The following is a 15,645-nucleotide window of genomic DNA, read 5'->3' as shown; positions in this document are numbered from 1 at the left end:
TGGTTAGTTTGTTAAAAAAAATACTTGTATTACGAAATATTTGTGTCCACCAGACTATGAATTTACATAATGTAGCAAATGATTGTGAATGTCTACTTGACTCCTAGTTGGATAAATTAACGTATTTTCCCAATCTATTGTGGTTTTGATTGGAGATATTATTGCAAGTAAATGTGTACTATACAAACACATATGTCCTCAGGCATAGGCAGTTCTTTGGAAATATGCATGTGCATTTCGTCATAATCAAGTGTTAGCTTAAAATGCGAAATGAATTGTCAACATATTTAGAAAAATAATTTTATGTTAATGAGTTCATGTAATATTAACAAATTGCCTAGTTACAATGTACAGATGTCTTAGTTATAGAAATGTTGCTAAACTCTACTTGTTTGGGTTTGTAAACGTGATGGCCACTTTTTGAACACTATGTCATCCAGGTTTTTTACTCTCTCCTTAGCGGATTCTTACTTCCATGGCCACTGTTCTGCTGTCTATATCAACACTTTTTATGGTATCTGATGGGCGTCAGCATTGTGCGCCTCAACCCAGTTTTTTAGTTCATCCCACAGTGCCAGTTCTGCTTACCAAAAGTGGCCCACTTGGCACTAGACATTTTATGTGTACATAATATCAAGGTTAGAATGACATATACATTAGGACAAGGAATGAGATTTATACCAGTATCAGCAAGTCTACAAGTACAAGTGAAATGAAGAAAATCACTTAAATGCAACCTAAACACGAACATACACTTCATTTTTTGCAGCCTCTCAAAAAACTCATTTCTGGTGTCATCATATTCAAAGAAAAAAAGTTGTAACACAATGTCTGAAATTTTATTCAGATTCAATACATATTTCAATGCTGTCACATATAAAACAACATTTTTCAATCATCTTTCTAGTAGCTAACAAATCTTCAACATGTATAAGACTTAACTCTTTAAAAGATCATTTTGGTTCAACAATAAACGACAAAGGAAACGATTAGAAGACAATTTAACTTCAAACTTGTTTCCAATCATTTTGGCATATAAGACCAACTCTTTACATTGTAAATGTATAACGTGTCATTCCATCTCATACTATTTCAGGCATTTCATGCTGACAGACAAATTCTACAGTGCATAAAAACCAGTTTGTGACACTGTCAAAATCTTGAGCAAAATCTAGTCTCGTTCTAAAAAAGCTTACAGTAACAATACAGACATTACCAGGGACGCCATGTTTTGTACATTCCGACATATCCATTGAAACACAAAATTTGTGAAAATGGCTACACTAGCAGTAAACATATTTGGTGAGCAAAGGAATGACATAATTTCCTTCACATAGATTTTGCCATTTACATTATTCAGTGTATATTCTATTCTAGCATTTTAGCCACACCCAAAAAATGTCCTATCCCATAAAAACATGCCTTAGATTGCATAGAGACTCTAACCCTGCAATGGCAAGAAGAACATTAGCAGTGAAAGCTTTTAAAAGCATATGTTTGTCTGTTTTCGTCAATAAATAAAGGGCCATAACTCAACAAATATCACAGCATGAGATATGGGCCTTGCATGAAATAAAGTGTATTGTCAATGGTAACATGTGTACCAAGTTCCATGTGAATGTCTTTAACAGTTTTGAGTTAAAGTTTGGCATGACTGGCTGACAACTATGCCAAAACAGAAGAGCTACAAACCGAAAGAGGAAGTCTTAAACATTGAGGGGAAGCCTATGGGTCACTCCTGCCTGACATGAATCCACAAGACAAAGGCAAACTTCCTAAGAATGCAGCATGGATAATCATGCAATGTCACACAATCATGCAATGTCACACATCTATTCACATCATTAAGGCACCATTAGTCAAGTCTTAGAAAGCACAAAAAGTTAAGCTATATTGAAGGCCAAACAATGATCTTATGTTACCAAAGATAATTCTAATCATCCATTTAATGTCACTTTCTTTTTTGTTTTTGAGCGTTTTGAATTGTCGACACTGCCCCTTCTGCTCCCTGACCGTGATTCATCATCGCTATCTGGCTGAGCCATCAGTGCAACATCTGCCCGGTCATTCACATAATCCTGTGAAAAAATGAGGCATTATAATTATTTGGAAACTAATTGGTTCATACTACTACATCTTAGTTTGATTGTTAAGACTGTGCAGAAACAAATACTCTGTCCTTTTTGAGAACATTTCCCTGGTGGGGATGAAGCCCACGACCTCTTTAAGACCACTTTCACCATTGAAACTAATTTTACTTTGATTCTTTTTTTGACCATTTTTATACACAAAAACTTGTCAAAGTATTGTTAAGCTTTCCTAATATTCAATCTTTATAGAAATGAAAATGAAATCATTAGAAAATAAAGATGTATAAAAAAGCCAAATGGGTGTATAAAGCCTTATTGCATAATATGAGTGAGTTAATGCATCCAACCCGGAGTCCTGACATCACCAGGCACTCTGCTTCAATATTTAATGTTACAAGTTTAAGAAGAAAGAGATTAAAATGACAAAAATTCATAAGAACACAACTGATAATTAGTTTCTATGGCATTACTTGACCTATTTAAAAAACTACCACTACCTGATTTTTTTTCCATACATTCCGGTGATTATGATTTTCTAGGTTAGGAAGTTTAAAAGAAATGAAAACAGAAACTAACCTCCCTGAAAATGTTGGTAAGTTAAAGCCAAATAAACTATTTATTAATTGTGACTTAACAAGGTTAAGATTCCATCTATTTATAATCTATTTATAATTACCATAATTTTCTTGAGTTTCTGTTCAAGGGACATTTCTATAACAGGAACATCTAAACGTTTGTGACAGATCTCTGCTATATTATCAATGGCCATCATAATTACTCCAAGCTCGGTTCTCTGAAATATTCATGAAAAAATAGTAAATTTCTGTGGAAAATGAATTGAAATTTATTAATTTTTACATGGTTTTATATTTATGCATCAAAGCCACTTAAATGCCATTTATATCACCAGAAGAACGACTCAAGACAAAGTTGAGTGACAGGAACTGGCATACACCTAATTCCAGACGTTTGATTCAAATATTATGCAAGGAAAATCAAGCAAAAAAAATGACATAAAGCTGGACCAAAATGTTTATAGTTAGTCCATTAGACTTTAAGAAATGTACCTTTGTAATGAAATTGTAATTTTTTCCTTTATATATAGCTTTTTAAATTTTTTTCTGTAGCAAATAACATTATTCATTTTGAACAAAGACTGTTGAATATTGTAAACACTTTAAAGATATTCATTATAAACACAATAACATTTACATTGAAGACAAATCCTAGATCAGTTGATAATGAAGCTAAATGTCATGTTTCAGACAATCAGATTTAAGAAAAATTGACAAATTGGACCAACTTATCTGGCATAACTGATCTTATCATTGCCATTATGACTGCCTTCCACATATAAATAGACCTATGACCATTAATTTTATTGCAGCAATATACTTTATTCTCATCTACATATACTTCAAATTTTAGAAAAACTGATTACTCTCTGCATTATTTTACACTTATCCAAATGTAACTAAAATTCTAAGTAGAGACAATTCCTACCTTTTGTCTGAGACCACCTTTCGTTGCATTATAGTGGTTCTCCATTTTCTGGTTGTCCGCACTCTCCACCTCCTGCACCTGTTGTAACCGTGACAACTCACTGTTGATCGAGATTACCTGCTTGTTGTGTTCATTCTTCATTCCGTCAAGATTACTCTTTAGTTCTTCCAACTGTAAAGGAATTTTATAAGCATTAATATTTAACAAAAGAACACATAAAACATCTTAAGAAGATTGATCCAAAGAGAGCACACTAAACTGTGCTTAAAAACCAATTTACTGATTAGTCAAAGAATTTGGCGTATGAAACCAAATTGTCAACTCAAACAGAAGTTTACATTTCATTCCATGACAAGTACCAATAATATTTCCTTGCTGACCTTAAAGCCTTTATCAAACTTTAAACCAATTTTAATTACACATGCGCAGATACTAAGTTATGTGCATAATAGTAAGAATATATTTAAACAAATGTGCAAAGTTGTAAAAGGGATGTAATTTGAATGTACCATCAAGACTGACATTTATTTGATCATCATTGTAATGAAGTCTTAGATTATCCTACCAGCAGTGACTGGGGTATGTACATGATACATTTAGTAGGTTTCATGCAAACTATTTCACCTCATCTGTCATGGCCTCCAGTTTGTTGACTAGATGTATGTTGGAGTCACTCAGCGTGCGATGTCGGGACATCAACCCTTTCATCTTGTCATCAGATGCAGCAAGATAGTCTTCGGGCATCACATCAATCACCCGTAGGAGGTAGTCCTCAAACTTCTTGTACTGTTTCACTTTCTTGTCCAGTCTCAACATTCTAAATAATTATAATACATTGGTTTCATGCTAGTAGGTGGTATTTTGGAAAAAAATATATATTGGATTGTAATGAATTTATGATCATATTACTGTTTGAAACATTTGAGCTGTTTCACTGTGAAAAATTAACAGTGCTGGTAAGAAAAATAGATTTCCAGTATGATATCATTAAGCTTAAGGTTAAGTTTTGATTTCTTACTCAATGTCAATTTTCATATTGAATGAAATGATGAATTTCAAGCATAAAACAAAAGTTGTGTGTTTCAGTGTAAGATTGCAATATTTCACCTTGTGAACACCAAAGTAAATATTACGCTCATGGCACAGCCACTCTTGCAATACATCTTTTGGTGCTCACTCGAGGAACTATCATAATTTCCAATGCGATGAAACTGTTTATTTAGCCTTCTTGAAAATACATGAAAGAATGGGTCAGGGCACTATGTGGGTCACTTGGGAAACTGCAAACAAGAAATGCTTTAAAAACAATGTACGGTTCATGAATATCAGTATAACCAGCAAAAACTAAATGCTGAAAAGACTTACGTGTCTTTTAGCACTTCTAATTCATCCTGCAGCTGTTCCATTTCCACAGTTTTCTGCTCTTTCAACTTGACTTCTGTCTGGTATTTCTGAATGGCTCTCCGCCGCTTAAGTTCATTTTCTTTCAAGAAAGATCCAAACTGGGCTACTCTGTCTTTCATCTGTAATAAGGAAAAAAAAATTTCAAAGGGGCCCTTAAGGCCTAAAAAAAAAATTGTTTGGTTAGGGTTACATCCTTTTCAAAAATAGGTAGGGTAGGTAGGCTTTTAATTTATTTATTTTTATTAGGCTTTATATAAGAATATGATTTTCATCATTGGAGAATGGTGTTTAAGTTATCTTCTGTATAAGCATTTAAGGTTTAAACTACATATTGAAAAGCAATTAAAAAAACAACCGAAAAACAATTTTTTTTTTTTTAGTTTTTCATTTTTTTTTCAAACTGACTATAAAAATGGTAGGGTCGGCGCCTATTCCGTAGGTAGGGTCGGGTAACCCGAACCAAATGTATTTTTTTTTAGGCCTAACTAACCAGTCAGCATACATCATTGCTGATAACTTCTTAATGCTGACATAGTATACGAAGCAAACAACCCAATATCATTTTAACTAAAAATATAATCATATGATAGTATTTATTGTTAATGTTGTAGAATAAGGCTGGTCACATTTTCTTAAAAGATTTTATGAGCAAAAGTTTTCTCTTATTTCTTTTAGCCATACGAATTAAACTTGATTTTTGGAAATGTAAAAAAAAATATCACTATAATTTCCTTTAAAGGTCTCAAAATTCTATTTTATTTTATAGCTTTAATACCGGGTAAGTTGTGTCTAAATATCATTGTCACACTGTCTTTATAACAGTGCCATTTGATGATAACTAGAGGGCTGTAAATAAAGGATACATTCAGGCGTCTTTTAGAATGATAAACTATTGTAAAGAGATGTATCTTATAAAGGAGAAAAAATAACAGGCAGATGGCAGTAAAGACATTAGAGTCGTGTGGAAAATATTAGGGTAGATTGGGAAATTGGAAACATCTTTTTTTTTTTACACCTAATGAAGAATTTGGATTTTACCTTTTGCTGCCTTTTCTGGATTTCAATCTGGCGCTTTGCACATTCCTCCATCCTTTCTCGAAATTCATATCGCTTTGCCTCAAGTTCCGCCTGTACTCTATCGACTTCAACCTCTTTCTTGAGCAACAATGTCCTTTGCAGTGTGTTAATTCCAGTCTCGATGAGTTTGTCACCAGTCTCTTTGACAACTGGGAAGGCTGTGATGTCATCTTCATCCTCTCTGAAGATAACGTAAAAATGTTATAGATTCTTTTGACTTCTGAACTTATTTCGGTTGTTGAGAGGGTCTTGTAATAGTTAAATAGTGAAAAAATAAGTCATAAAATGTCCGAACTCATAAAAAAATTCATAACCGTTCAATAATATGATTCATTTTCTGCACAATCAAAGATCATATTTTTGTTGCAAGGGTCCCTATTATGCATTTGTAAGTAGTGAGTTTATCGTTAGGGAATAGTGGCTGTAGTAGGAATATCTTTACCATGGTATGCTTAATACAATGTACAATGTACATATTCAATCAAAAAGTTGAACTGTTTAATTTATTGCAGTATTGCATGGAATGATATTTGCATGCATGGCAGTTTTCTTACAGAATGCAAGGCACAAATAGCGTGTTCTTATGTTCAAGTGATCTAGATCATTGCTTTTCACAGAAATGTTACATGAATAAAAGATGACTCTGTTTTATTGCCAATTAACGACACGCGGTGGCATTTAGCTTACCTGTCGTGCAATTGTGTGACAAATACATTCTTTTTCTGGTTATCTAAGTCAAGTTCAAACAATTTCTGTCTGTCTAAAACTGTCTCGGCCATTTTAATGTCTTTTTATCGCACAATTATAAAATAAACAAGTTTCATCGCTTGTCCGCCATTGTTAAACAATTTTATGCAAATTGGAGCACCTTGGTGATTGACATGTGATACAGCTAAGGTCATGTGACCATGGAGGTATCACGTGACTGCAACTATATCATATCTCCCGCGTAAACGTCAACGAGAACTTGGACAAGATAGCGACAATGAAGGTACACTTTTAATTGATCAGGACTGCTCCAATGATTATTTAAAATATAATAATTCTAATTCGAAAGACAATAATGTCATTTTGTCAAATTAATATGTTTAATGTATGCAATGAATCGAATATTAAATATAATCGAGCTTTTGTATTGAATGCGCTGAAAATTGAAAAAGGACATATTTGTATCATTCCAATGAATACATGCGGAAATGCATAGAATATAATGATATTCTTTTGTCAAATTATTATATAAAATATATGCAATGAAAATTAATATGAAATTATTATAGAGTGATTGCATTGAAAGCGACGACAATTGCAAACAAATGAAAGCTAACGATACAACTATGTTCGCCTGTTGTGCTCTCAAATATAGAAATAGACACAGTATACTGAAACAAATCGGATTTAAATGTCGAACTGTATTTGTATGTTTTAATATTTGGAATCAGTCTTAAGGGGATAGGGGTGAGGGGTGGGGGCATGTAACCATAAATGAAAACTGCTGATCATCGCGACATTTTTCTGTGGTAAAGTAAAGCTGTTAAAAATTTTGTTCTAAATTATAAATGCATGTCTTAAAACAGGTCAAATTCCACCGTTACCAAATCCTTTCATTTCATGTACTTCTGGAAGCGCGAGGTTGACAGTTATTAGATAAGATCATCACTGTACCTCACATTTCTGTTATTTTCATTGCGCGACAAGGAGACAAAACAATGCGTCTGAAATCCATACACATGTACCTTTGTATTAACGTAAATAGTCAATTGAAATAAAAAGTATTTTTAATTCTGGATCGACTCTCTTTATTGTGTGGCGAACTATGTTTCCATAAAGTATCAAACGATATGTATATACCAATACTTCTATTTATAATTTAAACTCATATATGATTTACATTTACTTATGACGTTACTTTTTTCATTTATGAACATTTTCATTGCAACGGACGATAGCTTTGTTATAATAATACTAAATTATTTTAATTGTACTGACGAATAAACCAAAAGTCATAAACATATTAATGACTTTTGTATATAACTATAAATACTAGACATTTTCTTATTTCCACGGAAAGTGATATTGAAATATGCGTTTTAACTCCCCATATTTTGAGTTTTGACGAACTGTACATTTCGGATTTTTAAAAAACGAGAACTTACTTTGATTTCCTCTAGATCGGCTCAAAGAGCCGCCGCTTTTACGTGTGGTCGTGCATGGCACGAGATCTTTTGACTCTCTCTACTTCATATGTTTTCAGTGTTATCCAGCTCAGCTACCTCTAACATTTTCATCTCTCTCGCTCCACCACACCTTCCCTTAACGCCATATTTCGACACGTTCTCTATCAACTTTCTCTTCCCTCTCTTTTTTCTCTTCCCTCTCTTATCATCTATCTACCCCATCTCTATTTTCGCTTCCCGTACTTCCGTCTCTATAACATTCCTATTCCATCTCTATATTATCTTCCCGTTCTCTATCAACGTTCTGTTTTCTCTCTGTCTTCTTCCCATCCAAATATCTTAACTCTCATTTTCTACTAACTTTCTCTATATATAGTCCATGTTTCCATTCCTTCTCTATCTTTAAATGTTTCCCTTCCCTCTTTATCAACTTTCTTTCCCCATTATATTCCTTTCATCATATCTCTGTCAAGTTTTCTTCCCTCTTTCTATATTTCTCTTTCTTCCTTATCTTTCTTTATCAACTTTCTTCCCTATATCTTTCCCTTCCCTCTCCTTCCCTTCCTCTTACCTTTCCATATTTCCTTACCCTTTCTCTATATTTCCTTATCAACTTACATCCCACTCTTTATCTTTCCATATTTCTTCTCCCTCTCTGTTATCTTCTAATCGCTCTCTTTTCCATTTCCCCTATCTCTTTAAACTTTTTATCCCCTCTTACATTTTTTTCTCTATCAAATTTCTCTTCATTCACAACTCATTTCTCTTCCCTCTCTTCTCTATCTCTGTCTTTCTTTCTCTTCCCTCTTTATGTCTTTCCTTTCCCTCTCTATATCTTTCTTCATCAAGTTCAACTTACTTCCATCTCTATAGTTCTCTTCCCTCTCTACCCCCCCCCCCCCCCCCTCACCCTCTCTCTCTCTCTCTCTCTCTCACACACTCACTTTTCCTTCCCTCTTATATCTTCTTACTCAACTATCAACTATCTATTCCTTCTCTTTAATCTTTGATTTTCCTGATTATACATTTCTCTTTCCTCACTATCTACCTTCCCTTCACACTTTCTCTTTCTCTATCAACATTCTCCCTATCTTTCTTTTTCTCTTGACATATTTTTCTATCACTGTTCTCTTTCCTCCCTTAAGCTTTCCATGTTTCTCTTTCCTTTCTAATTATTTCTCCCTTTTTCCCACTCCCTCTTACACACTTCCTTATATTCGTTTAGTCTTATTCCCGCCCCCTTATTATTTCGCCCTCCAATCCATCATCTCATTCCCCTTCCATTGCTCCAATCTAACTTTCTCTTTCACCTATATTTAGAAGTTTCATGTAAGCCACAAGTATAACCGCTAGTGCGATTGATGGCAAACAATTTGCTTCGCATATAATACTTCAAGAATACCAGAATGCCTTTGTGTTCTTTCGCATGTGATATTTTAACTTAATCCTAAAATCCTATAAATATTACTATTTTATAGTTGTACTCCCTAATGACCACCGCCGTGCTCATCGCGAGCACGAGCGCCTATTATGTGAAGAACCAGAAGTCAGAGACGTTCTCGCTGAACGTGACGCCGGTTGACGCAGGAACACAGGAGGAGTGTAAAACGTGCATCACATTCGCTGGCCAGACCATCAACGATCTGCTGCAGTTTGTCCTTCGTAAGTATACAATATAAGCAACCATGGTTGTCAAAATATCCATTGGCTTCTAGTATTTGAAAGTATTCGTAAAGTTTATTTTTCATCTTGTATTGGGCAATTTATTCAAAATGTTTACCATAATGCTCCACTAATTTGAATTTTAAAAGGTCGATCTTATAGTTGCCACTGTGCCCTTCCGTCCGTCCCGTTAGTTCGTGCCCAACCTGTGTTTTTGTCATTTGTGCTGTTTTACTCGCGAGAGATATACATTATTACAAATTCACTTGAACTGAAGTGTTGGTGTTTGTGTCCACAACTTACCCCGTGCCGTACCAATATAAAGTTGTTAGTTAAAAATAGATTGAAAAATGATGGATTCCAATTTGTGCTTCCCTTAAGATTTTGTCCCCCATCGGGGAGAATACACCTCTTTTCATGATAGCATTGATTTCTTAGAGAATACGTCGTTGGAACACAAACTACTGCCCACCTGTTACAAAAAAACATGCCTAGAGCACATGAAAACACACCATTTATATTCACCTTGATATAGTAGTAACGCCTTTGCCCTGATCCATATTAACTAATGTATTGACTCTGAGGTTTTAGATTCAAAACTCCGGAAGACCACATGCTGTAACATTGCTATAAAGTATCAAAAGAGCATCCATATTAACTAACGTATTGACTGTAAGGATTTAGATTCAAAACTCCGGAAGACCACATACTGTAACATTGCTATTAAGTACAAAGCTACTGTGGGGTTTTATCTAAAGAATATCACATACACATGCCTTATGTTCGACACCATGGACACTAGTGGTTGGCACGTAACTTTAAGGGATTTAACCCTTTTTCTGTATTAAGTTCATAAGTAATTTTTTATCCAGAAAATTAGTTATAAAGTTTGTCAAAAAATAGTTATGATAAGAGGTTGAAGTTTCTTAGATGTTTTTTCCAAATCTGCATGATAATGAAGTATGATGAATACATGTCTTAACCACAAAAATACATAGAAAATATAGGGTTTGTAGAGAATCAACGAAACGACGATTCGTATTTTGCGTAATGGTAAACCAGACCAGACTCAGATAAGAGCTTTAAGATGTTTTAAACATGGCATTGTTTTAATATATTTGTGATTTAAAAGTTTGCTTGCATTTTGATTCGGAGTTTTCTGGTAATTTGGTAATTTCCTTAAGATAATTTTTGTTTTTTGGTTTCATTACATTTCTTGAGATCTTATATAAATGTGCTTAAAGATTGATGGACCGGATTGTCTTTTTATTGTCTTAATTTCACTTTTGACATATTTTAATTTTCACATTGCAGTGCAGATAAACTATCACTTAGCATCAGTTGTTACTACTATGCTCATCATAAAACAATGTACATACTGGTATGAGTGTTGGGTAGGGTATTAATGAGGGAGATGGACTCTGAATATGTTCGCTTCTTTCCGTGCAGAGGAGGAGGTAGATGTCTGCGGTGATCTCTGCCAGATCGTGGTGGACAAGACCGGAAAAGAGGCGCTCGGTGTCATCTGCACCATCCTCTGTGACGTCGTAGGCATCAAGGAGTTCATTAACGCTATACAGAAGTAGGTCACAAAATTATTTCATTTCCATAAACCAAACCCTCTGTTTAAAAACCGCTCAATGGAAATATGTGCCATCACAAGTGACGTCGCAGACATCAGCGCCATACAGAAGTAAGTCATCTTGGCATTTTATGAATCCTATCAAATCTGTTATGCTCGGATAACTCCATTAATCCGAATATTAACGCCTTGTGACTCTGTTTAATTTTGGTATCATTTGAAAGTGTCTTATTTTTAATGACTGTTATCTAATAATTGACCCAAATGCATTATAGATAGAGTTTGCTGAGTTTTGATCTTTATTTCAAATCTTAAAAGCTAACTTGAAATATTGTTCGGTTTGCCTTTTACATATTCTATTTCTGCATATAATATCTTGTCAAAATGGGCAATCTGATGCCTGCGTTTTGATCATTGCATTGTTCATGTTTAAGGGGGCTGACAATACATTAACTATACAATTCACCGTGTTTTAACATTAATAAATTCGTACTTTATAATATATATTGCAATAAGATATTCCACATTTAACGTGTTGTTGGAAACCGGGTATGACAGATCCGCTCTCCGAAATGGTTTGGGCATGCACCACCACATATTTGTCTGGCTCCAGCTCTTTTTCCACTTTGTAATGCTGAACTGTATCAATACTATCTTCTGGCAGGGCTGACCTTGATCCGATCTACTTCTGTGAGCTAGTTCCAGCTCTGTCCGCCCTGTAATGCTTAACTGAACTGTGACAATTCTATCTTCTGGCAGGGCTGACCTTGACCCGATCTACTTTTGTGAGCTAGTTCCAGCTCTGTCCGCCCTGTAATGCTTTACTGTAACAATACTATCTTCTGGCAGGGCTAACCTTGATCCGATCTACTTTTGTGAGCTAGTTCCAGCTCTGTCCGCCCTGTAATGCTTAACGGAACTGTGACAATTCTATCTTCTGGCAGGGCTGGCCTTGATCCGATCTACTTTTGTAAGCTAGTTCCAGCTCTGTCCGCCCTGTAATGCTTAACTGTGACAATACTTTCTCATGGCAGGGCTGACCTTGATCCGATCTACTTTTGTGAACTAGTTCCGGCTTGTCCAATCAACGACAACGGTGACGCTCACTTCACGTCCCTCGAGGTTATGCCCAAGAAAGGACCACAAGGTATGTACGGGTTAATCAACGACTATTTTTAAGGCTTCAACAAAAAAATGGTATATATTATACCTTTTATCTGTTTTTTTTTATTTTTTCATTTTCTATCATGGACATTTGCATTTATTTAAACAGTTAGTACAAACATATACAAACCAAGCAAAGTATCATTTATAGGTACACATTTGATATAAATGGTGTTTCTATTTTTCTTAAAAAGAATCAATTGGGTCGATTTTATAATCATTAAAGTTAATCACCGATCTGTTTTAACAATTCTAACAATTCAGCAGAGGTTTGATAATAATAAATCTAACGCATAGCACCATCACTCTGGTATACGAGAATGAAAAACAGGTGCAACTACCGGTAAATAAACTAGGGGGTCTGAATATGGCTGGTTCTATGGTCTTGTGTCATGATCTGTCTCTTATTTCCTTGATCCATGTGACTCTTTAAACGGGAGCTTGTTAACTAAAAGGCTTCTGGACTCGTCCCTGCTGTTTTGTTTCATTTTAATGCAATTTTCATTGTATATTTCCTCTTTTCTGTGTGTCTTTTTACTGCTATTATACATGCATTAAGTTCGTACGTTGTTTTTTTCAGGCGAGTTCGACATTAGCTTCGAGTACGTTTCAAACAATGGCACTGGTACCGGGATGCTTGCAATCTCCGTCGATACCGTTGATGGAATCCCACTGGGTAAGGCGGTTACGTTTGTAATAACCTTTATAAGTTATAGGCTTCATACCATGTATGATGCTTATTTAGACCATTTTGTTTGTTACAATACCGGTTGAAAGATGCATTGCACAAACTTATCTATATTTATTATTTAACAGCATAAGCGTTTTATGCAATCAGAATTACTAAAACTAAATTATTACGTGGACATTTAAAGCATCGCTAATAAACTAAATAATTATATACTAAAATGTAAATTCTTTACCAAACACATTTAGTATTCACATGTAAATGATATACGACATCTCAATGAAGAAAAATAGAATTGTACAAGGCAAAGTTAAACATTTTATTATTATTTGCACCAATTATTATTTCCAGGAGACGACTTTTTGAATTTTGCTCAGCCGGCGGGTACCTACGATGGGACCATCAAGTTGGACGCTAAGGAGAACCCTGATTGTGACCCCACCCAGGGACCGTGTGAGACATGGGAACCAGGCACATACACCATCCATCTTAGTATGTATATAGTTTACTTATGTGTTGATATTCTTAGAATATTTAGTTCATTTTAGGTGACCATAAGCTTAATCTGACCTGAGGACCCTTGCTGTTAACCCATTTACGGCCCTATGGAACCTGGATCTTTGGCGCATACACAATTCATCTAAATATGTTAACACGCCTTTTGACATTTTTTATTGATAATTCTTCTTTTTTGGGTGTGGGGGGTGGAGGGTTGGTTTGTTTAGTTATAAATAATATAATTTTACATCAGAAACTCAATATCCACAACGAAAAAAACCCTGAACACTATTGTTATTTTTTCAGGTGTCTGTAACGGAGAGTGTGGAAGCAATCACCCTCACAGCGCCATCTACGACACAAAAACGACGACCTTTGAGATCACCCAAAACTAGAGAGCTCCGGCCACTATCGCAGGCTCTTAGCATGAACATTCTGAAGCGTTGTTCTGCAGTATCACTTCAAGTATAATTTTGATGATTAAAATTAAAAGTAACCCGCTTTCTGTTTTAAATTTACAAAAACAACAACAAAAAACACACAACATTTTGTTATATCGCTGCGTTTTTAACATTCCTTATTACAGTTTCTTTTGAAGCACCAACATCATAGCAAGTATGGAAATAACAGTCTTGGTTGAGACGTGCATTGTATTGAAACAGTAATTTAATGATAGCTGTAATAATTTCAACAACTCCTAGCACAAGCTTACGTGCTTGATTGCCAGGCAGCAATTTGTCGAACAATCTTAAGCCTCTTATAACAGGATCGAACTAAGGACATTTGTTTTGGTTTTGTACGATTCGTGTAATATTCTCATTTTGAAGACTTCTGAGACTTTTAATGGGAAATACATGCTAATATATTACGATATTCATGATAAACTATATTTGAAAAACTTATTTAGATAACTGAAATAAGATTCTTAAGCTTACTACGCTGAAAATGTTTCGAGAAATTGGGACCTCTTCGGCTTTGATCTTTTATATGCCTTTGAATAAGATCATGGTTAAATGTCTTCCCTCTGGACCTGTCCCTGTAGTTAACATTGTATTATTTTATTTTCAAGAATTACCATTTCAATGATCTTGAATGACCGGAACCTTTATGACAACACCGTGGACTTAATACTGGTCAACCTGAGCAGTTACGGTTACAACACAAAAGCGCCAGCTCTACTGAACTCTGGAGTTTTAACAAGATTTTTCTATTTTTGGGTCATGTGACCATTTTTTCATCCCAGATGACCCATATTCGGACTCGCCCGAGTAATTACTGGGACAAACATCCTGACCAAGTTTCGTGATAATTGAGGCAAAAATGTGACCACAAGAGTGTTAACAAACTAAGTGTGTACGGACGACCGACGACGGACTACGGCTACGGCTAAGGTAAGCTAAAAAAGATTGAGTCATGGCTTGACCCACTTATTCCCTGTGTTTTAAAGCCTAAGACGGAAACTTACACTCAATATTGGATGCAAAACCTTGACTGCTCTGCAATGCAATTCGATCATTCACCGTTCACCTATTTGCAATTCCAGGGACGACAGTTATTAATACTTGAATCACAAGACTCTTTAAATGCCGGCGACGGGCCTGCAATGCTATTCAAATATAAATGAAACTACATATATATGGTTGCAAAATATTGTTTACAAAACGCAATATGGCACTTCAATGTTATCCCCAATACACTTGTGTTTAATAGAGGTTGGGAATGCTAAAATGTATTTTCGAAAAATCAATGTTCATATACCATCTCTTGCTGCGGAAACGCATATATGAATAATACTTATTGTAT

The 15,645-nt window shown here is 35.0% G+C and overlaps 2 protein-coding genes across 2 annotated transcripts; one reads left to right on the top strand and one right to left on the bottom strand.

The window, feature by feature from the left end:
• Positions 1-825: 825 nt before the first annotated feature.
• LOC128209078 (coiled-coil domain-containing protein 42 homolog) lies at positions 826-6,933 on the bottom strand. Its single transcript, XM_052912920.1, has 7 exons — positions 6,762-6,933; positions 6,036-6,255; positions 4,959-5,116; positions 4,218-4,410; positions 3,594-3,764; positions 2,767-2,883; positions 826-2,078 (listed from the first exon to the last, which is right to left on the bottom strand). The coding sequence occupies exons 1-7, from the start codon at positions 6,851-6,853 to the stop codon at positions 1,938-1,940; spliced, it is 1,092 nt and encodes a 363-aa protein (XP_052768880.1). The 5' UTR covers positions 6,854-6,933; the 3' UTR covers positions 826-1,937.
• Positions 6,934-6,990: 57 nt separating this feature from the next.
• On the top strand, positions 6,991-14,338 carry LOC128209866 (countin-1-like). Its single transcript, XM_052914123.1, has 7 exons — positions 6,991-7,065; positions 9,727-9,910; positions 11,360-11,492; positions 12,527-12,639; positions 13,237-13,332; positions 13,696-13,836; positions 14,149-14,338. The coding sequence occupies exons 1-7, from the start codon at positions 7,060-7,062 to the stop codon at positions 14,235-14,237; spliced, it is 762 nt and encodes a 253-aa protein (XP_052770083.1). The 5' UTR covers positions 6,991-7,059; the 3' UTR covers positions 14,238-14,338.
• The last annotated feature ends 1,307 nt before the right edge of the window (positions 14,339-15,645 follow it).

The sequence above is a fragment of the Mya arenaria genome, chromosome 11, assembly GCF_026914265.1.
Source record: "Mya arenaria isolate MELC-2E11 chromosome 11, ASM2691426v1".
Taxonomy (NCBI): Eukaryota; Metazoa; Mollusca; class Bivalvia; order Myida; family Myidae; genus Mya; species Mya arenaria.
The sequence above is the reverse complement of the archived record's forward strand: the minus strand, read 5'-3'. Positions and strand labels throughout refer to the sequence as shown.

Coding starts and splice junctions, on each gene's coding strand:
- LOC128209078 (XM_052912920.1), bottom strand. CDS start 6,853: ATGGCCGAGACAGTTTTAGACAGACAGAAATTGTTTGAACTTGACTTA. Junction 2,884..3,593: donor AAGGTGGTCTCAGACAAAAG/GTAGGAATTGTC, acceptor TGAATATTTCAG/AGAACCGAGCTTGGAGTAAT. Junction 2,079..2,766: donor AGAAACTCAAGAAAATTATG/GTAATTATAAAT, acceptor ATTTTTTCACAG/GATTATGTGAATGACCGGGC.
- LOC128209866 (XM_052914123.1), top strand. Junction 9,911..11,359: donor TCTGCTGCAGTTTGTCCTTC/GTAAGTATACAA, acceptor CTTTCCGTGCAG/AGGAGGAGGTAGATGTCTGC. Junction 13,333..13,695: donor CGTTGATGGAATCCCACTGG/GTAAGGCGGTTA, acceptor TATTATTTCCAG/GAGACGACTTTTTGAATTTT.